The 27,766-nt window shown below is 42.4% G+C and overlaps 1 protein-coding gene across 4 annotated transcripts in view; it reads right to left on the bottom strand.

The window, feature by feature from the left end:
• Positions 1 to 27,766, bottom strand: part of ttc28 (tetratricopeptide repeat domain 28) — a 705,429-nt gene that overhangs the window by 647,492 nt on the left and 30,171 nt on the right. For all 4 annotated transcript variants that reach the window (XM_048556329.2, XM_048556332.2, XM_048556331.2 and 1 more), the window contains exon 2: positions 19,314 to 19,598. In XM_048556329.2, the coding sequence (XP_048412286.1) occupies positions 19,314 to 19,598 (285 nt within the window). The remainder of the gene's footprint in view (positions 1 to 19,313; positions 19,599 to 27,766) is intronic.

Genomic DNA, 27,766 nt, shown 5'->3' with positions numbered 1-27,766 from the left:
CTAGGGAAAAAGAACTAGGAAGGTGCAATTACATAACGCAGTATATTCCAAAGGCCACCTAACTGATAGGCCACCAACTGGAGGGAAGGCTGGAGCGGAACCGGGAGTAGGTGAGGATGGAATATTCCATGGTGAATGCTGTGTCATGTCTACAGTTACAAGATTAAACACCAGAACCATAGAAACCAGCAAGGCTCCACTCTGAGCCAATCCTAGCCTGTGTCCAACCAAGACACCAACGACCTGTGCTTATGGGAAGGAGAATCTAGACATACTTTTCACACTGGGCTGTCATTCGACAACTGAAGAGTCTGGCGGATTTGTAAACTTATTTTCAATTAGTTGACCAAACCTGGGAGAATAATTCCTTGAGAGATAATGGGAACTTGAATGAGGTGGTACCAGAAGAGATACTAAGAGCCATGGAATGGTCACCCAGTAAAATTAGCACTTTTAAGGAGAGGAGAAAATAGGGCATTATCAGATAGAATAATCAAAGAGACCTCTGTATTATCACAATTTCTGCCATCCGAGGGTGTATTAGTGGAAGATTTGCCCTGTGTGTGAGAAAACAAAATGCCAAACATGTGGCATTTCTCCGCAAGCAAGTCCCTCTGTATTCAAATGAAAGGGAATCAATGAATTGTTACAGCACAGGAGGTCGTCACTGGGCCCATCATGTCTGCACCGACAATTCAAATATGTATGTGTATTTCACTTAGTCCCATTCTCGCGTCTTTCTCAGAATGGGGCAGGCAGATGGTGAAGAATGAGCATGCAGACACACACACAGACACAACCACACCCACACCCACACGCACAAAGTGCAGAGGATGACAGGTTTGTTCTGAGAAATGTGTGGAAGCTGTTTCCGTAAGATGTCAATGTCAACTGTAAATGCACAGTTAATAAACCTGCTCAAAGTAAAACCAAAATACACAAACACTCAGTGAACGCAAAGTGATATTTTAGAGAATGACTGTCACATTGAGGGAGCATTGCAAGGATTAATTCACGCTCCAAATATCAGTGTCCAATCTTGGGAAGCCCCAGTTCACAAACTAAAGTTCATAGAGAGAGAACAAGACAAGATGCAGGAACTGTCTGGAAGCAACAGTGAGTCTGTTCTGAGGAAGGGTTACCAGACCTGAAACGTTAACTCTGTTTTCTCTTCCACAAATGCTGCCAGACCTGCAGGGCTTTTCCAGAAACTTTATTTTTGTTCCTGATTTACAGCATCCGCAGTCCTTTCAGTTTTTATTTAGTGAGTCAGTTACTGTCTTGTCCTTCCATCTCCAGGCTGTGGATTTAAATCCAGCCCAGACTAACTGGGTCAGAGCACCTTTCCCTTTACTGACGATGAATATAGATTGGAATTAGCCAGTTGCTAAAGAATGCAGTGATATTGCAGACAGACGACCTCCATCCGCTTTCAGTTTCATCCAAAGTTCAGCATGCCAACACTCACCTTCAATACATTTCTCACTAATAAATGAGTCAGAGCTACAGGTGAAAGTCCCATCACTCAAGAAAAACATCATAAATTTGGGACAAGACAGTCTCGGATTGCCAGGAATGAGACAGCATGTAACAGTGAAATACACTGACAGGAGGGTATGGGGGGAAACACAAGGGGAAGCGTTTTTTTTAAAAGGGTAGCACTAATAATAGTTTGTTTTGGTACAGCAGAGCCATCCCACTCCTCTGAGAAAATGAAGCAAACATCAGCCAAGCGTCAGTAAGGCAGTGTGACTCCACCATGTTAGTTACACAGCGAAATGCGGCAAAATACTGGAATGAGCGGCCAGGAATACTGCTGGATAGCAGCTGTGTTGCGAAGCAAGCATTGACCACTGATTGCAAAGGAAACCCTCCCAACCACAGACAGGCTGTAAACCTGGGGGAAGGAAAGGGCAAGTATACACTTCAATCGAATACTCTCAGTCACATCGCAAAATGCTTCACTGCTTTTGTAAGCTTCAAAATGAAATTGTTAATTATTGTAGGCCAACATAGCAATGTGCCCTCACACATCGCGATCCCACAAACAACATGGTGACACTGACATAGAAACATAAAGAAAACAGACTACACACCACCACCCCGCCCCACCCCACACCCACACCGACATTCAGCAGGATCGTGGTTGATCTTCCAATTCAAGAGCAATTTCCTGTCCATTCCCCTAGACTCCCAAAGAAACAAAAAAAAACTGCCTAATTCAGCTTTAAATATATTAAACAATAGGGCATCCACAATCTTCTTAAGTTGAGAATTCCAAAAGAATCACATCCTTCTCAAACAAGGAATTACAAATTTAATTTCTAAGTGATCAACCCCTTATACTGAGACTGCGTCCCCATGGTGTCAGTTCCCCAAAGAGAAAGGTGCTCTGTGCTTGACCCATCAGTTCCATTCAGATCCTGCAGATTTTAATTAGATCACTTCTCATTCTTCTGAAACTGCAGAGAGTGTATAGTTCCAAATTACATACCCTCTCACCTCAGGAATCCAGCTACTCAAAAATTACTTAAGGGGATTTGGTTTTATAGTTCCGGCTCAGAGGAACGCTCTTACTCTTTGTAACCTAAATCATGAAATAGAACGAACATGTTGGTAGTTATTCATCATGGTTGGCCAGGAACGCAAGAGACGCTCCTGTTCTTTGTCAGCTGAGTGAATGTGAGCATTTTTAGTACCAAGGTGACAGTGGACTAGGACAATCCAGCTGGAGCTTGTCCATTCTGGAAGCCAGTGGCACGGAGCAGAGTGGGGACAGCAGCCAGTGGCCCAGAGCAGAGTGGGGACAGTGTCCCAGAGCAGAGTGGGGATAGTAGCCCAAAGCAAAATGGGGACAGCGGCCAGTGGCCCAGAGCAGAGTGGGGCCAGCGGCCAGCGGCCCAGGGCAGAGTGGGGACAGCGGGCAGCGGCCCAGGGCAGAGTGGGGGCAGCGGCCAGCGGCCCAGGGCAGAGTGGGGGCAGCGGCCAGCGGCCCAGGGCAGAGTGGGGGCAGCGGCCAGCGGCCCAGGGCAGAGTGGGGGCAGCGGCCAGCGGCCCAGGGCAGAGTGGGGGCAGCGGCCAGTGGCCCAGAGCAGAGTGGGGGCAGCGGCCAGTGGCCCAGAGCAGAGTGCAGCCAGTGACCAGCGGCCCAGAGCAAAGTGGGGACAGCGGCCACTGGCCCAAAGCAAGGTGGGTACAGCAGGCAATGGCCCAGAGCAAAGATGGCTATCGGCTGGGAATAGACGGAGCCCAGTCAGAAGCCCTTATAGAAAAGACTGTAATGTTTTTTTCTATTTTAGTAAGTTACGCTTGTATATTTATAACGTAGTGTGACATTTTTTCTTTATTTTCTATTTTTTTGCACCTCAGCACTTTGTACCTCAGATGGCGCCATGTGTTAGCAACATTGTATTCTTTTCACTACTGCTGTTCTTTTGGAACCTGAATACATATGGCAATAAACCTAATTCTAATTCTAACCATTAGTGAAAGTATATTGTGTTGACAATCAACTTGTATTATAGGCTGGAAAATACGGTGCCACATCATAACATGGATTTTTAAGAAAACCCTGTTGAGAGGGTGCTTTTCTTTGAAAAATCTCTACACTGGAACTTTCCGTTTTAAATGTATTTCTTTAAGCGGGAGGTCATTCCATGTCTGTTCCAGTGAACTGTTTCAAATCCAAGTGGACTGTATTATCCCCATCTCAAATCATGAGAGAGAGCTGGGCAGACTGCACAGAGCCTTAGGCAAGGCAATGCATCCTTTCAAGGTGTAAAGCAATACTTCCTGTCTCAACCAACACCAAAGTGCAACTTATTCGAATTGAAAACATTTGAAAAGCTGATTGCTTCAGATATAGATAACAAATGTTATTGTAGCCCCAAATTCTGGACTAAACAGCACTCCCAGTTGCAAAGGTGACTCAGCAGTCTGAATTTAAGTAATAACCTCTTGGCTTCAACAACAAGCAACAAATGCAACATTCCCCAATAGTAAAACATCAAGCTTGCTGGGGATTTCTTCCTGCCAGGATTCTTTTGCTTATATGTAACTGACTTAGTCTTGAAATCTGTAATATTTTGGTGAATAATTTCATCTCCTTATCCCTCAGGAACCTTCAGTGAAAACTGATAATGTACTAACATTTCACCTGGTGAGCAAAAGTTTGAATACTGGTCTACTTTAAATTGAATAATTACAAATTATAAAGAAGTGTACATAAACTATATTAATGTGTGGTTTACTGTTCGCATGATGCATGCGTCCAATGATTGTGACAATGAAGTTTTCACTCAATATCAAGAGTACTATAAACTGAGCAACAACTACAATATTAAATAGCTAATTTATGGTTTAAATATGAAAGAAGCTACCTCCATTTGTATAGCACCTTTCACAATCGCTGAGAATAAAGTCCTTTACAGCTAACGAAGTTGTTCTGAAGAGTAGTGATTGTTAAAACGCAGGAAATTATTGTTAGAAATCATCATAACTATTTCATATTCGGCACTCAGAAGGTTTTAAAACATTTTATGCTCTTTAAACGGCACAAGACACACTAGCTGCTAAATTCCTGTCCAACTGGATCATAGAAATTTCTAACCAACCCATTCACAGATTACACACTGCTGGAGGAGGTGAGAATGAACCCAGGGCTCCTGGCTCAAAGGTAGGGATGCTACCACTGCATCACATGAGCCCCTCAAACTGGGTTAGGCGCTGTCTTCCCTGTTGTGCTCGTTTTCCCTGCCACACACTCCGTGTTACATTTAGTGATTTAACATCTCAAACTGAATTTGTTAATACTGCCATTCAGGATCAGACATGGAGCGGGAATCATACCCTGGTGTTCCTTTTGATGCAGTAACACTGTTCTATTCCCAAATCTTGACACTTGGGAGCTCAAGGTTGAGAAACTGTCATTGACAGAAAATTCTGGCTGGAAAAGCTAAGATTTTCAGTTTTCATTCTCAGTGACAGTAGGACTTGAATTTAAATGGCACTTGTCACAGCTTCTGGACACCTTAAAGCATTCAGCAATAGAAGTACTTTTGAATTGCATCGCTGTTAAAACATTGAAAACACAACAGCCAACTCGCACAGGGTATTTCACAAAATGCACAGTGGTAACAGCCAGATAACCCATTTCTAGTGAAGGCCTAGTGCTCTTCCCTCAGAGTGGTGAAACTGTAGAATTCTCTGACACTGAAAGCCATTGAGACAAAACGTTGAATATATCCAAGAAGGAGATCAACGTAGTTCTTAGGGATAAAGGGATCAAAGGGTATGGGAAGAAAGTGGGAACAGGGTACTGAGTTGGACGATTAGCCATGATCATACTGAATGGTGGTGCAGGCTCAAAGGGCTGAATGGCCTACTCCTTCTGTGTTGCTGTGACGATTAAGGGGTAAATACTGGGCCAGAACATTGAGGATCACTCTGCTATTTGTCTTTGCAGAAAACCTATAACATCCACATGAGAAATCAGAGGGTGAAAGCTTCCTCAGCTTAACATTACATCAGAGAATGGTATTACCAAAGGTGTAGCAATCGTTTAGTACTCTGTTCTATATTACACTGTCAGAATAAACTTATGCACTCAAGTTGTCCTAAGGGGAAACCTTCTGACCCAGAGTCAAGAGAGTTCCCAGTGGAGCTGGCTGACCCTAAACATACCAGTTCTTGAGAAGTCACCAAAACTTCCCATTAGAAACACTGAAGTCACATATAGAACATAGAACAGTACAGCACAGAACAGGCCCTTCAGCCCACGATGTTGTGTCGACCATTGATCCTCATGTATGCACCCTCAAATTTCTGTGACCATATGCATGTCCAGCAGTCTCTTAAATGACCCCAATGACCTTGCTTCCACAACTGCTGCTGGCAACGCATTCCATGCTCTCACAACTCTCTGTGTAAAGAATCCGCCTCTAACATCCCCTCTATACTTTCCTCCAACCAGCTTAAAACTATGACCCCTCGTGTTAGCCATTTCTGCCCTGGGAAATAGTCTCTGGCTATCAACTCTACCTATGCCTCTCATTATCGTGTATACCTCAATTAGGTCCCCTCTCCTCCTCCTTTTCTCCAATGAAAAAAGTCCGAGCTCAGTCAACCTCTCTTCATAAGATAAGCCCTCCAGTCCAGGCAGCATCCTGGTAAACCTCCTCTGAACCCTCTCCAAAGCATCCACATCTTTCCTATAATAGGGCGAACAGAACTGGGCGCAGTATTCCAAGTGCGGTCTAACCAAAGTTTTATAGAGCTGCAACAAGATCTCACAACTCTTAAACTCAATCCCCCCGTTAATGAAAGCCAAAACACCATATGCTTTCTTAATAACCCTGTCCACTTGGGTGGCCATTTTAAGGGATCTATGTATCTGCACACCAAGATCCCTCTGTTCCTCCACACTGCCAAGAATCCTATCCTTAATCCTGTACTCAGCTTTCAAATTCGACCTTCCAAAATGCATCACCTCGCATTTATCCAGGTTGAACTCCATCTGCCACCTCTCAGCCCATCTCTGCATCCTGTCAATGTCCCGCTGCAGCCTACAACAGCCCTCTATACTGTCAACGACACCTCCAACCTTTGTGTCGTCTGCAAACTTGCTGACCCATCCTTCAATGCCCTCATCCAAGTCATTAATAAAAATTACAAACAGTAGAAGCCCAAGGACATAACCCTATGGAACACCACTCACCACTGACTTCCAGGCAGAATATTTTCCTTCTACTACCACTCGCTGTCTTCTGTTGGCCAGCCAATTCTGTATCCAGGCAGCTAAGTTCCCCTGTATCCCATTCCTCCTGACCTTCTGAATGAGCCTACCATGGGGAACCTTATCAAATGCCTTACTGAAGTCCATATACACCACATCCACAGCTCGACCCTCATCAACTTTTCTAGTCACGTCCTCAAAGAACTCGATAAGGTTTGTGAGGCATGACCTGCCCCTCACAAAGCCGTGTTGACTGCATTTGATCAAGCCATGCTCTTCCAGATGGTCATAAATCCTATCCCTCAGAATCCTTTCTAACAGCTTGCAGATGACAGACGTGAGACTTACTGGTCTGTAATTGCCGGGGATTTCCCTATTTCCTTTCTTGAAGAGAGGAATTACATTTGCCTCTCTCCAGTCCTCAGGTACGACTCCAGTGGAGAGCGAGGATGCAAAGATCCTCGGAAGTGGCAAAGCAATTGCATTTCTCGTTTCCCAAAGCAGCCGAGGACAAATCTGGTCCAGGCCTGGCGATTTGTCAATCTTAATGTTTGATAAAATTTTCAGCACATCAGCTTCCTCTATCTCTATCCATTCCAGCATTCACACCTGCTCTTCAAAGGTTTCATTCATTACAAAGTTCGTTTCTTTCGTAAAGACAGAAGCAAAAAACTCATTTAGGGCTTCCCCTACCTCCTCAGACTCCACACGCAAGTTCCCTATGCTATCCCTGATCGGCCCTACTCTTTCTTTGACCATTCTCTTATTCCTCACATAAGTGTGAAATGCCTTTGTGTTCTCCCTAATCCGTTCTGCCAAGCCTTTCTCGTGCCCCCTCCTGGCTCTCCTCAGACCATTTTTGAGCTCCTTCCTTGCCTGCATGTAATCCTCTCTAGCTGAACTTGACCCTAGCTTCCTCCACCTTATGTAAGCTACCTTCTTCCTTTTCAAAAGAAGCTCCACCGCTCTCGTCATCCAAGGTTCCTTTATCTTACCCCTTCTTGCCTGTCTCAGAGGGACATATTTACTCATCACTCGCAACAACTGTTCCTTAAACAGTCTCCACATGTCTATAGTGCCCTTACCATGGAACAATTGCTCCCAGTCCATGCTTCCTAATTCATGTCTAATCGCGTCATAGTTTCCTCTTCCCCAATTAAATATCCTCCCATTTTGCCTAATCCTCTCCTTCTCCATAGCTATGTAGAATGTGAGGCAGTTATGGTCACTATCACCAAAATGCTCTCCCACCACAAGATCTGATACCTGCCCCGGCTCGTTTCCAAGCACCAAGTCTAGAATGGCCTCTCCCCTCGTCGGCCTGTCAACGTACTGCGTTAGGAAACCCTCCTGAACACACCTTACAAAAACAGCTCCATTCAAATCTTCTGCTCGAAGGAGGTTCCAATCAATATTAGGAAAGTTAAAGTCACCCATTACAACAACCCTACTGTGTCCACACTTTTCCAAAATCTGCCGACCTATGCTTTCTTCAATCTCTCTGCTGCTATTGGGGGGCCTGTAGTAAACCCCTAACGAGGTGACTACTCCCTTGCTGTTCCTAATTTCCACCCATACTGACTCGGTAGGCAGATCTTCCTCGACAATGGAAGCTTCTGTAGCTGTGATACCCTCTCTGATTAGTAGTGCTACACCCCCTCCTCTTTTTCCCCCCTCCCTATTCTTTTTAAATGTTCTAAACCCTGGAACATCCAGCAACCATTCCTGCCCATGAGAAACCCATGTCTCTGTTATGGCCACAACATCATAGCACCAGGTACTGATCCATGCTCTAAGTTCGTCACTTTTATTCCTGATACTCCTTGCGTTAAAACAAACACACTTTAACCGATCCCTTGGTTCCTTCCCAGGAAAATCCTTCCCACTAGCTGGTCTACGTCTTGCTACTGCCTCACCTGCATCAACGCTCACCTCTGGTATACAGCTCAGGTTCCCACCCCCCTGCCATACTAGTTTAAACCCTCTCGAACTATTCGAGCAAACCTTCCACCCAGGACATTGGTCCCCTTCCAGTTCAGATGCAACCCGTCCTTCTTGTACAGGTCCCACTTCCCCAAAAGGCATCCCAATTATCTACATATCTGAAGCCCTCCCTCCTACACCAGCTGCGTAGCCACGTGTTCAGCTGCGCCCGCTCCCTGTTCCTCGCCTCGCTATCTCGTGGCACCGGTAGTAAACCAGAGAACACTACTCTGTTTGTCCTGCTTTGCAGCTTCCATCCTAACTCCCTTAAATCACTTTTTATATCCTCAATCCTATTTCTGGCTATATCATTAGTGCCAATATGTAACACGATTTCTGGCTGTTCGCCCTCCCCTTTTAGAACGTTATACACCCGATCGGAGACGTCCCGGACCCTGGCACCAGGGAGGCAACATACCTTCCGGGAATCCCGATCCTGACCACAAAATCTCCTGTCAATTCCCCTAACTACCGAGTCCCCTACCACGAGTACTTTTCTATTCTGCCCCCTTCCCTTCTTTGCCACAGTGTCAGGCTGAGTGCCAGAGAACTGACTACTATGGCTTTCCTCTGGTAGGTCATCCCCTCCAGCAGTATCCAAAACAGTATACTTATTGCTGAGGGGAATGCCCACAGGGGATCTCTGCACTGTCTGTCTGTCCCCTTTCCTCCCCCTAATTGTAACCCATCTATCCTTGTCCTGAGCCTTAGGAGTGACCAACTCCCGGTAACTCCTCTCAATTACCCCCTCTGCCTCCCGAATGATTCGTAGTTCATCCAGCTCCAGCTCCATTTCCCTAACACAGTTTTCAAGGAGCTGTAGTTGGGTGCACTTCCTGCAGATGTAGCCAGCGGAGACGTGTGCCACGTCTCCCAACTGCCACATTCTGCAAGAGGAGCAAGCAACTGCCCTAGCATCCATACCCCACTTATCTGAACACCCACTCAGTACTATAGCACAGGTTAAACATAAACTCCAATGTACATTATTCAGGCAACCCATCTTAGCCACAAATCTTATCTACATTTGGACTAATTTGACATTTTCCATTTATCACATCGGCCACCCTCTGGTCTGAGGGATCGCTGATCAATGCTGAATTAGAGACTGATCTTTTCAGTAGAGGAATGATGAGTGCAATCTAGATTGAAACTGAAATTGAATTTGGGACCCAAGTGCTGAAAGGACCAAATAGTAAGCAGTTCCCATTGTCCTGACCCTTGCGCACTTCTATTACCCAATATCTGAACAATCATTCCATGCACCAACACCTCAAAGCGCTCCTCCACCTCCAATGCAGGAGCACATGTTGAGAGATCTGGCTGTGCAATGATGGGCTATTAATCAGACTAACAGTCACCCTGTGTATTAGGCTCAAAACATTGTTAGCATGAACAATGTTAGCTCAAATCGGCAAAGAGGAGAGAATTTCAAAAATAAAAACTAGCCACTCTCTAAACAGCAACAAATAACTCCAAAACATGCAGCTGGAATTAGATTGGTCTAATTTAGCTTCACTGCTTGCCGTGCTACGGATATCAAGCTTCATATGGCAACAATTCAAAGTAGGGAGTTTTGGTGTCCTTGCCAACATTCCTCACTGAATCACCAGGAACTGCTCCTCTCATTGGTGAAGGGTGTGTTGAGCAGTGGGCAGGGTGTTAATTGTTTTAAAATCCTATTTATCATCTTCCAAAATGAGCTTTGAGCTAAATATTCATTCAGAACTTGAATCCATGCGGAATGCAAAACTTTAATTGGATTCTTGTGTGCAGTTAGCAAAGACTGTAAATAATGTTCCTGTAGGAAAGGATCCCCCGCAGTGTGCAAGGAGAATGATAACAAAAAATAGGTTCGAGAAGCTCATGGTGCTGACAATGGAAAATAAAACTGGAGCGGTAGAGACTAAAGAAGTTCAGTAGCATTGACATGCCCAAACACCACTAGAACACTTGATCAAGAGAGAAATCTCTTAATCCAGACATCTCAAGACCAGAAGAAGCAAATAAACAGTAAACAGGAAGCTTTTTTTAAAAACTTGATGATCACACTGGGCTACATTTCCACTATCTGCATTCCAGCACTGAATGGGAACTCCCCCTCCCATTCCGCAGATGACATGTCTATCCTGGGCCTCCTGCAGCGCCACAACGGTGCTGCCTGAAGGTTGCAGGAACAGCATCTCATATTCCGCTTGGGTACCCTGCAGCCCAATGGTATCAATGTGGACTTCACAAGCTTCAAAACCTCCCCTTCCTCTACCGCATCCCAAAACCAGCCTAACTCGTCCCCACCTCCCTAACCTATCCCCTCCTCCCACCTCAAGCCCCACCCCCATCTCCTACCTACTAACCTCTTCCACCCCCTTGACCTGTCCATCCTCCCTGGGCTGACCTATCCCCTCCCTACCTCCCCACCTACACTCACCTTTACTGGCTCCATCCCCGCCTCTTTGACGTGTCTGTCTCCTCTCCACCTATCCTCTCCTTAATCCATCTTCTATCCGCCTCCCCTTCTCTCCCTATTTATTTCAGATCCTCCTTCCCGTTCCCCACTTCTGAAGAAGGGTCCAGGCCCAAAATGTCAGCCTTCCTGCTCCTCTGATGCTGCTTGGCCTGATGTGTTCATCCAGCTCTACACCTTGCTATCTCAGATTCTCCAGCATCTGCAGTTCCTACTATCTCTCAAACATAAAACAGTGTTAGCGGTGAGTCTGATTTAACTTTTCTTCAGAAATTCTTCAGCTATGGGTGAAAAGTGGAAATTCTTTGAATTAATTTCCCATTTCCCTTTCAGTCCTCTCATGACCAGGCAAAACCTCCCTGCCATCGCTCCACTAGAGAACAGTTGCTGCAGAACGCTGTAAGTTTAAGGGTAGGGTGTCTCGCAGCCTATTTAAGGTGGCAGATATACCGGCATCCACACTCTGCAAGTGGTGAAGTGGTGGATGGAAAGAGCAGCACATCCACGGGGGTGTCGCTGAAAGGAAGTGTAGCTTTTTCCCATGTGGACTCCAATCTTCTACAGGGTTCTCTTCCAACTTCTTCTTTGAATTGCCTGTTTGGAGCTTCCCTTTAAATACTGGAGTTGAGATTGCAGTACAAGGGTCTATGTTGTATCCACTGTCACTGACGAAACAGAAAATCCAGAAGTAAAATCAACTAAATGTAATGGACTGAATGGCCTCCTTCTAGACCATAAATTTCTATGATTCAATGAGTAGGTTGGCTGACCAAAAAGTCACTATTTGGCATGCTTCACCTCATTCTGGGTCTCACTCACACTACTGGATCCAAAGGCTCATTTTCCTGTACGTCTCAGGATTAGACCAGGGCTAAATGTCATTAATATTCAAACAAATCTTACAAGATGTCAGCATGTCAGTAAATCTAAGACAAGTTACAACTCAACACTGTACAGCTGGTGTCTATATTGCTGCATTTTAGAAATTCTTTAAAGACAGGTTGATCTAAAGTTTCATTTTGTAAAGACAGGTAGAGAGAGCAGTCGGTAAAGCATACGGTATACTCACCTTTATTAATAGGGGCTTAGAGTACAAAAGCAGGGAGTCAATACCAAGCTTGTGTAAAAGTTAAGAGTAACTCACCTCCTGAATCCCCAAAGCCTGTCTACTGTTTGCAAGGCACAAGTCAGGAGTGTGACTCCCCACTTGCCTGGATGGGTACAGCTCCAACAACACTCAAGATGTTTGACACCACCCAAGACAAGGCAACCCAGTTGATGGGGTCCTCCTTCCTACATATCCATTCCCTCCACTGTCGACGCTCTGTGGCAGCAGTGAATACTTTATCCAAGATGTACTGCAGAAATTCACCAAAGATTCTTAGGCAATACCCTACAAACCCAAAGCCATTTCCAACTAGGAGGACAGGGGCAGCAGATACGTGGAAACCCACCGTTATCAAAATCCCCCTCCAAGCCTTTCATCATCCTGACTTGGAAATTTATAGCCATTCTTTAATAGTCACTGGGTTAAAATCCTGGAATTCCTTCCCGAAGGCACTTTGGGTCAACTCACAGCACGTGGATTGCACAGGTTCTCAAGGGCAACTAATTAATGGTTAATTAATGCTTGTACCCTGAATAAATTTTTAAAAAACACATTAGACCTCAGCTGGAGCATTTTGTACAGTTCTGGGGGCGACAATATACAAATGATGTGAACACATTGGAAAACGTGCAAAAGTATTTTATGAGAATGGTTACAGAGATGAGGAACTTCAGTTATGAGGATGGATTGAGAAAGCTGTCACTGTTCTCATTAGGGAAAAGGCTAAGAGGAGATCAGATATAGGTTTTCAAAATCATGTCGTATTTGGCTGGATAGAGCAGATAGGGACAATCTGTTCCCATTCATAAAAAGAACGAGAAAAAGATGGTATAAAGTGCTCGGCCAAAGTAGCAAGTTTGAAGTGAGGAAAAACTTTTTCACTCAGCGAATAGTTAGGGTATGGAATGTACTGCCTGGAAGTGTGATGGAGGCAGGTTCAACTGCAGCATTCCAGTTGGGCACAGGATGATAATTTGGATAAAAAATAATGTGAAAGGGTCAGAGGAGAAAGCAGGAAATTGACACTTGTTAAAGATGCTTATTTAATAAGCCAGTGCAGGGCCGAATGGCCTCCTTCTGTGTCAAACACTTTGTGACTCATTGTTTAATTTGTAAATAAAAGCTGCAGCCTACACAGGTCTGGACTGGCACACAATGTTTTGCATTCACACAGCAAGATGTACTAGAAATGTTATGCAAATTACAATTTGCCATTACTGCAAAATCAGATGATTGTCAACCCTACATTCCACAATGCATCATTTACAAGAGGTGCAATTCACCCCTCTGACACAACCAACAAAAGAAAAGTGGTTTAAAAGCCCAATATTCTGCATCTGCATACTGCAAGTCCCTCACGAGGAGATACATGACAACAGTTTGAGATAACCTTCTCTATATGCAGCTGGGTGGGTTTGGGGGGGATTGGGTTAGGATATTGATTTGATTTGATTTATTATTGTTGTATTTACATAGGTATGGTGTTTGTCTGCAAAACAGGCAGATCATACCGTATAAAGCGCATTAGGGTGGTAGAACAGAGAGACGAATGATGAAGGGTCTAGGCCCGAAACGTCAGTTTTTGTGCTCCTGAGATGCTGCTTGGCCTGCTGTGTTCATCCAGCCTCACATTTTATTATCGACGAATACAATGTTATGGCTGTAGAGAAAGTGCACACAGAACAAGAGCAACAGTAAATTTAAAATTTGAGAGGTCCGTTCAGAAGTCTAATAACATCCAGGAAGAAGCTGTTCTTGAATCTGTTTTGTATGTGTATACAAACTTATATATCTTCTCCTGACAGAAGAGAGTGGAAGAGACTATAACTGGGATGAGGAAGGTTGGGGGGGGAATGGGTCTTTGATTATGCTGGTTGTCTTCCCGGAGGTAGCAGGAAGTATAGGTGGTGTCAACAGAAGGAAGGCTGGTTGCCTGATGGACAGGGCTGCGTTCACGACCCTCTGTAGTTTCTTGTGGTCCTGGGAAGAGCTTATAGAGTCAGAGTTGTACAGCACAGAATCTCGTCCATGTTGACCAGATATCCTAAATAAATTTAGTCCCACTTGCTAGCATTTGGCTCCTATTCCTCTGAACCCTTCCTGTCCCTATACCCATCCAGATGCCTTTTAAATGTTGTAATTGTACCAGCTTCTTCCATTTCCTCAGGCAACTCATTCCTTACACGCACCACCCTCTGCATGAAAAGGATGCCCCTCGGGTCCCTTTTAAATCTTTCCCCTCTCACTTTAGGCCGAGATTTAAGTCTAGTTTTAGATCCCCCCACCACCCCCCCACCCTGGAAAGTTGCCAAACCACACTTTGATGCATCCAGCTTGAATGCTTTCCATGACGTATCTATAAAAATTGTAAGAGTCCTTCAGGACATGCTGAATTTCCTTAGCCTCCTGAGGACATACAGGCATTATTTTGCTTTCTTGACCATTGCGTCGACATGAGTGGACCAGGGCAGATTGTTAGTGATCATCCCTCCCAGGAACTTGACGCTGTTGACCATCTCCACCTCAGCACCATTAATGCAAACAGGGATCTCACTGATTGATGCATTTGGCTTGGAGTGGCTGAATAGCCTACTTCTGTTCCTATGACCCCGTTCATGCCACTTTAAGTTCAAAGGGGTGTGCTGGAAACAATTCAAACCCTTGCTGAGCAGGTAGTTTCATCCACTCTCATAGTAAGCTTTCGTATTTATCTATCTTTGAGCTCCCTCTAACACCACTCACCACTCCCTCACTAAGTCGATTGAACATGTCTAAGGTCAATCTTAAAGCTGATGTTCAGAGTTTCTGCCGCCTGTTAGTATACAGCTTGTTGAGCTCCCATTGGTTAACAGATTGAAGAGTGAATGGAAGTGAAAGTGAGCAAACATATTTACTGCAAAATGCAGAAGGGTCTAGGCCGGAAACGTCAGCCTTCCTGCTCCTCTGATGCTGCTTTGCCTGTTGTGTTCATCCAGCTCTGCACCTTGCTATCACTGCACTGCAGACACCTATTAGCAGCGATGGGTATTTGATAAACTATGTCCTCGGGGAAGGGTCAATCGTCCAGATGTACAACCGCAAAAGAATTCTTGGCGGAATGAGAAAATAATCTAAGAGAAGCACCGGATTAAAACTCTTATACAACTACATGACTAAATGAAACCTGATGTTGCAGCAGACTGGGGCTGAAATTTAACACAGTCAGAGACAGCATCTTAAGTCAAGACTCTGCGCTGCGTTTCATCTCTGCCCGAAACAAAGAATGAGTTCTCAATCCTTCAGTACAATTACTGCATTCCAAAAGTGATGTTAAAGACATTGTGTAATGCAATGACCATCACAATTCTAGCTCTAAGATCAGGCCTGACAATTTCCAACAGCCTTTTAGTGAGGGAGGAGAATACAAGATTTCTAGTTAATGACAAAACTGGTTGGGGATCTCTCTCTCCCGCCCAGAGATGACAGTGATAATGAGCCACACTGTAGATTACTGCTACCTAGTCACAGCAGCGACACAAAATTTCTTTTGTACAAACAGCCTCTGGATTTCAAGACAATTGTGAGGTGCTTTGAGAAATGTTAAAAGGTGCAAATATGAAAGAAAGTGCATCTGTCTTTCATTAGGCACATTCATCACCAACACTTTCAAATTCAAATCAACTTTGGTTGTTGGTGTCCCCTTAGTCAATTCCAGTCACTTCTTAACTATTTAGAATTACCAGAGTACTCAAACATAATTGAAATAAAGATCAATCACAATTTGAAATTCTTGTATTCTCATTTACTTGTGACATTCAACTAAACAAGGTGAAAAGTTCAGCTATTGTTAACGTGCCACATTTACAGTACGAGAAGGGTGTGCAATGAGATACTTCCAGATGTTATGAAGATACCAAGTGGAAAAAGAGGCACTCCCTTAAAAAATACTAGGGAAATCTTTGAAGCAGTTCTGAAGAAGGGTCAATGGACCTGAAATGTTGACTCTGCTACCTCTCCACAGATGCTGCCAGATCGGCTGTGATTCTACAGCAATATTCTGATTTTGTCTCTGAAATGGTGTTGGGCTCATACAAAGGAAGACTCATGAGGAACATGGCAGCCATTCCAAGAACTGGTTCTTATATTCTTGAGTCTAAAAGCCCAATGCAAACTTCAGCAAATGATTCACGACTTCACTGATGCTAAGCTGCTAGAGAAGTATAATAACTAGTGAAAACATGCTATGTAGAGATATCAGGTTCAATGACAGATCTCCAGCCACGAAGAGGTTGATGAAGCATTACACTTGTTTGTGAAAGTTACAATTCAGAGTGTGCTGTCAGTGCTGAAACCTACTAAAAATACCATATGTGAAATTATTCTGCATTGTGGATAAATTGCAATGGCAGGATATCTAAATGGTAGATCAAAACTCCTTCCCGGAAGTGCAGCTTCATTACATTTGTAGATGCAATTTTCGATGCAACGTTACAATTTTCAACAGTTCACTCAAACTGACATTGCAAGAGATTTATTGCAGCTAAATGATCATTGAAACATCTTAAAACCAAAATACACATGGAATAAGAGAGAAAATGTGTATTTTCAGAGTGAAGCACAACTCTGTTCACCTCAACTGACAATCAGTCCTGCCTTCCACCTATAACCATGTCCCATGAGAACAGGAGCAGGCCATTCAGCGTTTCAAGCCTACCAACCATTCCCTGCAATCATTGCTGACTTGCCCCAGTCTTCAACTTCTTCCTACCAGCTCCTTAGAGCACTCAACTCCTCAATATTTCAAAAAATCTCTCTACTATCTCTTTAAATACTTTCAGTCTTTCTCATTTGTTCTGCTCCAAACTTTCCAAGACAAGAGGTCATCAACCAGAAATGTTAACTGTTTTCTCTCTGCAGATTATACAATACTTCTTGCTTTTATTAATTTTTTTTAGAACCACCATGGATGAGATCAAGTTGCAACTTAAATGTAATTTTTATAAGCAGGATTAATATGATGTCAGTATTGCCTGCAAGGTTAGCACTGGCTGTCCATCCAGAACCATCCTTGAACTGAATGACTTGCTAGGTGTTTGAAAGGACCTAAGAGTCAACCAGATAAGACTCCCTTTCCTGAAGGACATGAGTGAACCAAATAGATTTTCTACAACAATTTATGATAGTTGTCCATGATCACCTTTATTGAGATCAGCTCTTAATTCCAGACCTTTTATTATTGAATTTAGTTGCACCAGCTGCCACAGCAGTATATAAAATCAGATCCCAGTGCATTAGCCAGGGCTTCTGAATAACTGGCTGAATAAAATTTGTTGCAGGCAGTTCAGCCTTCAATAGAAATCTACAGTGTGATCATCACAGACTCCAATTTGCTTCTTCTGTGATTCCCAAACTGTTACCTTCAATTTCCTAACTGCACCACTCCCAGTATTAATGGTGCCTTACATGAAGAAATGCTTCCTAGAAATAATCCAAACTTAACTTTTACACACTTAGCTTGCAGAATTTATTTTTTGGTTGCTCCATTGCTGAGGAGTAACATGCATTACTGCACATAATGCTCCATCATAGAATCCCTCTTTAGTCACTCCATTTCAGAATTGGCTGCATCACTGACAGCCAGAGCTTTGATGTTTCCTTTGTACATGTTGACCAGAACTGAATGTGAAACTGCCTGTCCAAAACATCTTGTGGATTTGCCAATAAACTCATTAGACCAATGCTACATTGATTGTTTTCAGGGAAGGGCAGGGACGCTGCGAATGAGGGAATACGAACAGAGTAGGAGTCTCCATTTGTATCCTTGCAGTATTAATAATCTTGTTCTGACTAAGAATTTTATGCTGGCTCAAGAGGAAAGAACTGCCTAGTGGGTGGAACAAAGCAGTAGGATAAGCCTAAATGTCCTCAGCTGTGTATCATATACAATCATCAAGCTCTTGGTGGGTCACTTTGAGGGTAAATCTCCCCCAGTTGATTCATGTGCTGTGTCACGCTCCTGGAAACTGTCAGTCTACAAAGTCATCCATCCAGTCACTCCAAAGATAGTGTTAGATAGGCACAGATACAGTACTTCAAACCATGGACACACCAAAACTCACAGGTCATGAATACACAACAGATGCATACAATTTATATGAACAGTCAGAAATTATAACTGTCAGAGATAAAATAAATAACAACTGATTAAGAGCACATGTAGAGCAGACACAAGCAGGGATTTTAATTTAGAAGTTAAATGTATCATAAATATTCAGTTCTACCCCACTCTGGGACATATAGGTATCACGAACCTGCTCCACACATTCTGCTTGAATGTCCTCTTCATGCTTTGCAACGGTGACATTAAAACTTCCTAAGAGGTTTCACGTTCCTGAATCTGTACTTAAATGAACTAAACCCAAGCACAATCAACCTGAAATGTGCAACAGTCTCTCATTTAAATGTAATTTTTCAACTAGTCACAGGGAAGAATTAAGCGTGTGCAAAGATCTCCAGGATTCTTCCCAATACCTCTTCCCTAAAAACTGTCACATTGTGCTCAGGCAGTCATAAGTATAGATTTCAAAGAGTAAGCCATGAGCTGTTCTGGAAAACCTGTCCTCCTTGGCATGATATTTGTATGATTTTGCACTGTAAATGTCAAATTTGCTGAAAGCTTTCACTGTTGATTATGTTTCAAATGTCATCTCCAAACACCTTTTATTCGGGGCTGCTCAAAGGGGCAAATTACATATAAACGGTTACATGAACTTGAAACGGTATATCACTTAAAATCAGATATCCACCTGCAACTTGATACTCAGTAGGTGATATGCTGGTCAGATCAACATGCTTGATGTTGCAGCAATGTTGGTCAGTCTCACAGTATCATGGTTCAGACTAACATATGTCACGCACACAGTGATAAGGCTGCAGCATCGGTTGAAGGACCTGAAAAGAAACCTTATGCTACAACAACAGAGTGGGCCTAGCTGCCTATTTGCGGATGGCCTCACCCTATCCAAAAGTCAAGAAAACTATCTTACCTTTGACCACTTTGGGTTCAGGAGTCGTGCTTTAACTGCATCGTCCAGGGCCTTCTCATATTCATTCAGTTTCACCAGAACAGCTGATCGGTTGCTGTACAGGATACAGTTCTGAGGATCAGCTGCTATAGCTTCTGTGTAGAGTTGGACGCCAGTGGTGAAATCTCCACTCTGACATGCTGCATTACTTTCTCGGACTTTCTCAATGAAAGCCGCTTTGCTCAGCGTGTGCACGCTGCTGCTGCCAGAAATTCTGCGCATTAAACTTTCTTCAAAGACGGAACTCTGCAGTGAAAGAAAACAAAACGTTTTTTTTTAAAAAGTAGTTCCATTCCTTTGCTGGGCTGTCAGCATTTGCTGGAGTACAGGCCCACAGTCACGCTCTAAACCCTTGTGCCAGCGGCCACATGTGAACACAGGCAGGGAGTATTGGGTGTCTACCTTACTATCACCCAGAGCCCACAAGTATATTTTCTTGCAGAGGTTACGCTGTTCAAAGAGCATAAGCCCCGGTTGATCTTTTTAATTGATAGCTCTCTTACAAAGCGCATTTGGGATATTTTCAATGACAAGGATGCTAAATAAATGAAACTTGCCAGTTTTTCCAAGTCCACAACCATGGCTAATAATGACAAGCTGAGATCAGCCAGTCTACCAGATGCCAGAAATTGAACTGGAAATATTCCCAGCTCAGTCAGGTCACTCTCAAACCTGGTTATAGCTTTAATCGACTTTCCAAAAAAAAATAAACACACAGGCGACACAAAGGTCCACACATGCACACAGCCTCTCAGCTGACATTTTCTGTCACCTTTCACCTACGTCAACAAGGCATAAATTAATAACACCTTTAAAAGTAAGCTAAAATATACATTTCAGACAAGTATAACTAAAGGAAATGTGGAATTATAAACGTAAATATGCCATTTTCAGTCTCACGTTCCAGTTTTATAGCTAACAAAAAATTCCAATTGCCTAGAATTTAAACTCATTCACCTCAAAAAGTGTCTTGTGTAATCATCTAATGCTTCCATGTTGTGGTTACTGACCGTGTATGGGTTAGCTTTGATGATTATTCAGGTGAATTATGAAACCAAACTCACTTTAAAGCCTTTCATTGAGTTGAGCAAAATTAAGAAGCCATGTGAAGACTGAGAATCAAGAATAACTTGAGGTTTGCTAGATCTCAAGAAACCTACCTTATGTTCCCATTTAAAGTGCCTTCAGCTCTTCCAAGATCTTTCTTTTACACCTTTGACTTTAAAAGCGAAGCCGTAGAAAAATTCAAAATTCTGGAAACGCAGCAAGCTAAATCTTCAGAAATCCAGGATTTTCCTCAAACTCCAAGTGAAAATAAACAAAAGGCTTTGATCATAAATGTCCCCTTCAGGGCACTTCTGTTGCAGTACGCTCACATTCAAGATGAACAGCGACAATACTGGAATGCTGCGTATCCCAACAGCTTAAGCTACAATATGCTGGGTACACCCTCAGTACGGCTTCTTGTTCACTCACATCATGGATCTCCGTTTCAGATCTATACCTGAATGACCATTGTTCAGGCCTACTTTATTTGGGTTGTTAGTTTGGTAAGGATGGCTAACTTCCACCAATACGGAGCTAGGCATTTGATTTAAGTGTTGCAATACAGTTTCTTTTACTCCTTTCTCAATCACTCCTACTTTGCTTCATACATATTGTTGAGAGTTCTGGTGACCTTCTTCTGGCCAACCACTCTGTCATTAACTACACAGAGGTGTGTTAACATGGTCTGAGTCACCTATTCGCACCAATTTTGCCTCTGGACCTCAGCTCCACATAGCACATCTGAACACCCAAGATACATTCTCATAAAAAATAGTGGCACATGAACCAACATCTTGCAAAGCACAATAGGAGACTGTACACCTCTTCCCATAGCCCTAGCCTATTCTGCCATTGTTAAATAGACGCTGTGTGTTTACTTCAGACACAGACATGGTAACACAGATCTTTAGAAGGAAGAAGCTGGCACAAAATTACAATCTACAGGCAACTTTCCAAAATCAAAATTAATTTTTGGTTTACCCCACAACTATAAAATCAGAATCTCTAAAACAGTCCATACCAACAACTCAGTCTTGGAAAATACTTTCGGCCTGACATAGATAAATTATTCCCCTTGTTAACTTAAAAGAAGTGTAGCATTTACACAGTGTGATTGGTAATGCTATAGCAACCAAATGTCTACACCATAGCAACTAAGGCACGTTCCCAGCAATACCAGGTGGTCCCACTTTGAGCGGAGACAGAGAACATGCTGGTGTGCTGAAAATCATTAACCTTTCCCCTCTTAAGATGTAGCCGATTTCTTTGCTTTGATGTCCTCTGTTCTCACCCTCCCACTTGAGACGATCAGGAGGACAATTGACAGTAATTGCACAGAATTATTTTGTTTTTGCACTGAACTCTTCGCCACAAAACTGTGTAAATGCACAGGTCGACAAAGCAGCATGCTTCAAAACATTTTTTAGAAGCATGTAAGTAAACAGAACAGTATGTTGAAACACTTCAAAGCACTTCATCCAATTACTGTACTTCTGAATTGCAGAGGTTTTTAAGACGATAAAAACAATCTGCATAATATGCAAGCAGCATCTTTGAGAGCAAATGATTAGTCATGTTTTACAATCATCTATTTAATAACAGGTAATCCAGCTTTTATTTACCTGTAATACGGTTGTGGTGGCTATACATGAATACGTTGGATTGAGGATTCATTATACATAAGGCAAAGGCACTAAAATGTTTATCCTAAATTTTCCAGTTTGATTTTGCTTTTAGAAATCACTGCATCCCATTAAATTCAGGTCAATTTTCGCTAAAGTTTTAAGTAAAAGTGGCTTTTATATTCTTCCTTTTTTTGTTTCAACATGTTCTCAAACATATTCTCAGCAAATTAATCAGTTGGGAATGTCAATGGCTTCTAAACACATCAACACCACTGGTGGGAGCATGGGGAGAATTCAAGAGGCTAGATGAGGGTAGATTGCAACACACCCCGCCCCCACCCCGACTTGAGAAGTGTTTCAACCTGACTTCTACCCACAAACGATATTAACCCTGGAAGACCGATAGTCATTCTGTTAAATCCAGAGAATGTTACAAGTGAATTTCATGGAGCTGTTTACTTTAGACATAATAAATAAAGAGAAACTGTTTCTAATTGCTTCAAGGTCAATAACTAGCAAACACAGCTTTAAAGTGACTGGCAGAAGTCCAAAGGTTGACAAAAAGTCATTTTAACACGATGAATAGCTAAGGTCTGGAATACACTGCTTGGTATGGCTTGTGTTGATGGTGCAGAGGAAGATATGCAAGGATATACACATGAAGATTGCTTACATATTGGGAAATAAAGCTGGAGTAAAACACAAAAATAAGGAGAAAGGTTTTTATATCAACTTGTTGAGAATGTCACTGGAATCTAGCAGGCGTAATAAATTTTTGAGAAACTTTATGATGGGGGCAGTGAGCAGGATAAAATTGAAATAGTTAACACCATTTGACAATGTATCTGTGCAGTTTATCCATTTGGAAGTACCCTCCTTAAATGTTTCTCACACTCCCACGAATAATGACAAGGCTTCCTGACAGTGGGAACACCTAGCAACTCAAAAAGTAGTCTTACTCATGCATCACTTCATACACAGGATTATGTGGCATATGTCAAAAACTTGATCAGGCAGTATCTGGTTGTACAGTAGTTAGACAATGCTATAAATAATGATATGCTCCCATTTCCAGTAAATACAAATGATGCGGGTTTATCATGAATCTGGGTTCTACTCTTGCCTAATCTCACTAATTAAACACTCTAGAATATTTACACAAAGTATTGTGTGGAACACAAACAGTAAAGATCAAATATCATGTTACCTTGTTGTAAATTTGCATATAACATCATCATAACTCCTTGAATCTAATGCTAAAAGTCATGGATGAAGTTTCTAGAAAACTGAGTTTCGTGAGTAAAAATTGTTTGAATTTACGGAGAGTTGCAGAGACCCCAGTGTAAACTGCTCCTCAAGTCACCCTGAATTTCGCCCAGAAGATGGGAGTCAATATAAAATTAAAATCTTTTAATCTGGTTTTAATGAAAAAAGTTCACAAATCAAAGTAGTTGAATTTAAATGAATAATTTTAAATTGTCACCAGACTTTATATTTTAGCTATTAGTTAACATTTGCAATTTTTCTTTCCTTTACTTCAAAATATACTTAGCAGGTGACCTGCATCTGTTAACCATCAAGAGAGGAATGACAGCTGAATCAGCTATTTCCTGCAGCATGGGATAAGAGGGCACTGGAATATATGGAAACAGAGAGAGTCCCTATGTTCACTCCTACTGTCCAACCACAAAATCAAAATCAGAAATGTAAGTTGTGAAAGTAAAGTCATAAAAAACCAGGCCCACAATGTAATTGTATCCCAGGGCTCATGGACACAACATTGTCACAATGATGGGGGCCATCCTCATCCATTCCTCACTATGATGCAGACCCTGAACTCTCCTATTAAGTGGAACCCCCACAGTTTTCCACAGTAGGCCTGTAAACGCACACTAAGGCTTGTGCCTTGAGTCTTACCACACATTATAAAGTATCAAGGTAGACAAATTAAAAGAAAGACAGGTCTTTTTCCTGTTGATCTCTGGGCATTCAATCTTGACTTCTCCACAAGATCAAGTGCTAAGCAGTAATTAAGTTCCCCAGCAAAGACGTCAATCAATAACCGTCCCTGGCTAAATTCAGGACAACAGGAACAGGCTAATTTAAATCTCTCTCTATTTTTGCAGCTGAACATCACAACCAAATGCAAAGGTCCTGAGCAACTCTGCAGGAAATCTAATTGCTTCATAAATAACAGTAAGTAAGAACATAGACGGACTGACTAAAATCACGACAATACTAATTATCAGGATTCAAAACGCTACACACAATAAAATCCTGCCGTCTGCAAATTTAAAGATTTTTCCAATGCTGAGTCACAATAGATCAATATACCAGCATCCATCTCTAGAATCATTTCCATGAACAGTAAACAAAACTCTACAGCAAAGTCAATAACTTGGAGATGAAGCAACAAACTTTCCAAATAGAGTCAAAAACAAAGTTGCTGGAAAAGCTGAGCAGGTCCTTCAGCATCCACGAATGATAAAACAGTGTTAGTGTTTCAGGTCAGGTGACCCTTCCTCAGGCCCTCCTGAGGAAGGGTCACTGGACCTGAAACATTAACTCTATTTTCTCCTTCACAGATGTTGCCAACCTGTTGAACTTTTCCAGCAACTTTATTTTTGTTTTTGTCTCTGACCTATAGCATCTGCAGTCCTTTTGGTTTCTATTGCAAGCAGAGTCTGTAGGTGTGAGGCTGGAAAAGCACAGCAGATCAGACAGCATCCAAGAAGCAGGTAAGTCAACATTTCAGGCTGAAACCCTTCTTCAGGATTTCCAAACAACTATCAATGAGGTTTAATTCATCTGTTGTTTCTATTTATGTGCTGTTCAGGACTATCTCCTTCAACAGCAGCTTTAGCAGAACAGCTGTCAGATCTCCAGTATCTCATACAAATTGCCAGAATAAAGACAATAAAGAGGGAAATCTCCTTCACAATCCCCCCTGTAACTGCAGTCACAACACTGGAGGAGCAAACAGCGGGGTGAAGGGGGTATTCAAGGGTAGGGAGGGTGACACCAGAACGGCATTTTTAAAACAATATATTGATTTTGAATTGACACACGTAAGTAATAAGGAGACCTGAAGGGGGGAATTGAGGCCTTAACATTGGTTAGGACATTGACTATAGACTGCAGAGTTTAGGTAGGATAGACATCAGTGCACACAGCAATAGAGAAATTGGCTTGAAGGAAGTGATGGATTAGTGACAGTTTAGATATGACAGGGAGTTCAGATAGCAATGAGGAGAGCAATAATGCAAAGGTATGAACAGATGCCTTTGTAATGGGCAGTATATGGGAGATGAAGCATTGGCCATAATCAAACAGGATACAGGGGTGACATACTGCTTTAGGAGCAGTGAGGAGGGGAAGGAATGTCTGAGGCAACTTGACCATAACAGATCTTACAGAATTTCTTGAATTCAACTTGCTACCAAAAGCAAAATCTCTTGACTCTTTTTTTCACCCTCCCAGCAAGCATTTATTGTGGCTGGTGGCTGAACTTATTCAGAATTTCAAATCAAGCATCTGAGGACTTTTACATTAAATACACCAAAGTAACAACTTCAATTTATCTAATCATTACCAAATAAATTTGAAAGAAAAGATTACCTACATTTTTACAAAACCATTATGAGCTCAGGACGTCCCAAAGAATATCACAGCAACTGAAGTATTTTGAGACACAGTTTCTATTGTAATGGAGGACGTACTGCAGTCAATTTGCACCTAGTAAGCTCCCACAAATGGCAAAGAAATAAATTATCAATATAGCAGGTTTTGTGGGTCGTTTGAAGGATAGGTGATTATCAAAGCATGTGGAGAACTCCAGGTTCCCTGCACAGGATTGCACTATGTGATGTTTACAGTCCACTTGAGAGAGGGGGCAGGGCCTCAATTTGACCACTCATCTGGAAAACATACTTCCATAATACAGTATGCCCAGAATGCAGCCCTCAGTCAATGCTAGACTAGAGTATTAACCTAGATTACTTTCATATTCACAGTGAAGCAAAACATGTGAACAAAATTCATGCAGACCAACATAGTGGCAAACTGGGTTCCTATCCTTCATTATTACTGCTACATAGAGCCATACCACACAGAAACAGACAATTCCATTCACTTAGTGCATGCCAAACATAATCCCAAACTAAACCAGTCCCACTAGCCTCCTCCTGGTCCATATCCCTCCAAACCTTTCCTATTCATGTTCTCAACCAAGTGTCTTTCAAATGCTGTAACTGTGCCCACAGTCACCACTTCCTCAGGAAGTTCACTCCACACATGAACCACCTTCTGTGTAAAAAATTTCTCTCATGTCTTTTCTAAAATCTCTCTCCTCTCACCTTAAAAACATGCCCCCTATACTCAATCAATGCACAAAGGGATGTTAGACCATAGCTGCCTCTGTTTGTGAAGATCTATGTAAGAATGTGGTTCTACACAAGTAGTCTGATAGCAGACATTACATTCAGTAGTTTTAATCCCATACACTTATTAGGCGAGTTCCACAAAACAATTTGATCTGGAGATTCCTATAAGGACACAATAAGTGTATTGTTTTAGTTGCAATAAACATTCATTAAATTTCAATCATAGAAGCCATCTCTTCAGTGTAAACTGTAATGGACTAATCTTCAATACTGCTGCAGCTAAATTTTGTAAAAGAGGTTTTAGGAAGCAAGCAAGTTCTGCCTCCAGAGAAAGCCTATCTTCTGCACAGGAGCAAGAGCTGTTGCAGGATTCTGAGAATTCCATCTGTTATAAGTACTTACAGCTGCACAAGGAAACCTGCACTTACTTTGTGCATTAGACTCAATGACTAATACAAGCCAGGGTTCAGCACAGCCCTGTTTAGTACAAATAGTCACTTTATTTCAAAACTTCTCCCCTACTGTCCTGACCTGAAGGCATTCATTGTTGCCAAGATACAGTTTTTCACCAGCACTGAATACCCCCAATTATCTCAGAAAAATTATGATTCTTTCTTTTGTGTAGGAGCAATACAAGCACAGTCCAATCTCAGTACTATCTAACATCCACACATATACCTGAGCCTTACCAACCCAAGGGAGGCTAGAGAGAATACAGAGTGCCCATCTTTCTCCAGCAAGGCCATTTTGTCAGCAATGAGGTGGTGGCAGGTGACTGTCCAGTCAAGGGGCCAAGTAAACAGCTTCATTGGCCAAATCAGGTCTCTTATAGCCACTACTGTTGGAGTAGATATCTTAGAATGAAGGCAATTTTCATGGTGGCAGCCAGAATTTAGACGCCTTCCTTTGTCATACCTGCCGAGTAGAGGCATGAACCATGGATAGGGGGCAGGAAGTATGTAAAAGGTGAGTAAATATGGTCATATTTCCTTGACAGTTCATCACAAAATGCTGTAGCCTGAGATCGAATTGTGTTTACTGAAGTTAGAGATGAAGTGCTGCAATTGGAATTTGTAAGTGATCAGTATTCAATAACTGTTACTTGAGGCAAGGTGCAAAATGAAGGAACAGCCTTGTAAATGTGGCAAAGTCTTTAGGCACATTATAGTAGGTTATGTCCTGGATATATGTTAATCTGCATTGTACAATATTGGAAGGCTAACCCAGTGGGAGATCCAGAGACAAAGATTTAAACTTTCCCTATTGCTTTCCTTCATTTTTTTTTAACGGATCAACTGAGCTATCTGTTTGGCTGTTTGAAAGCATTTGACAGATATGTGTTTTTAATCGCTTTCAAAAG

The sequence above is a fragment of the Stegostoma tigrinum genome, chromosome 26, assembly GCF_030684315.1.
Source record: "Stegostoma tigrinum isolate sSteTig4 chromosome 26, sSteTig4.hap1, whole genome shotgun sequence".
Lineage (NCBI taxonomy): Eukaryota > Metazoa > Chordata > Chondrichthyes > Orectolobiformes > Stegostomatidae > Stegostoma > Stegostoma tigrinum.
Note: the sequence above shows the minus strand (reverse complement) of the source record. Positions and strands in the feature narration are given on the sequence as shown.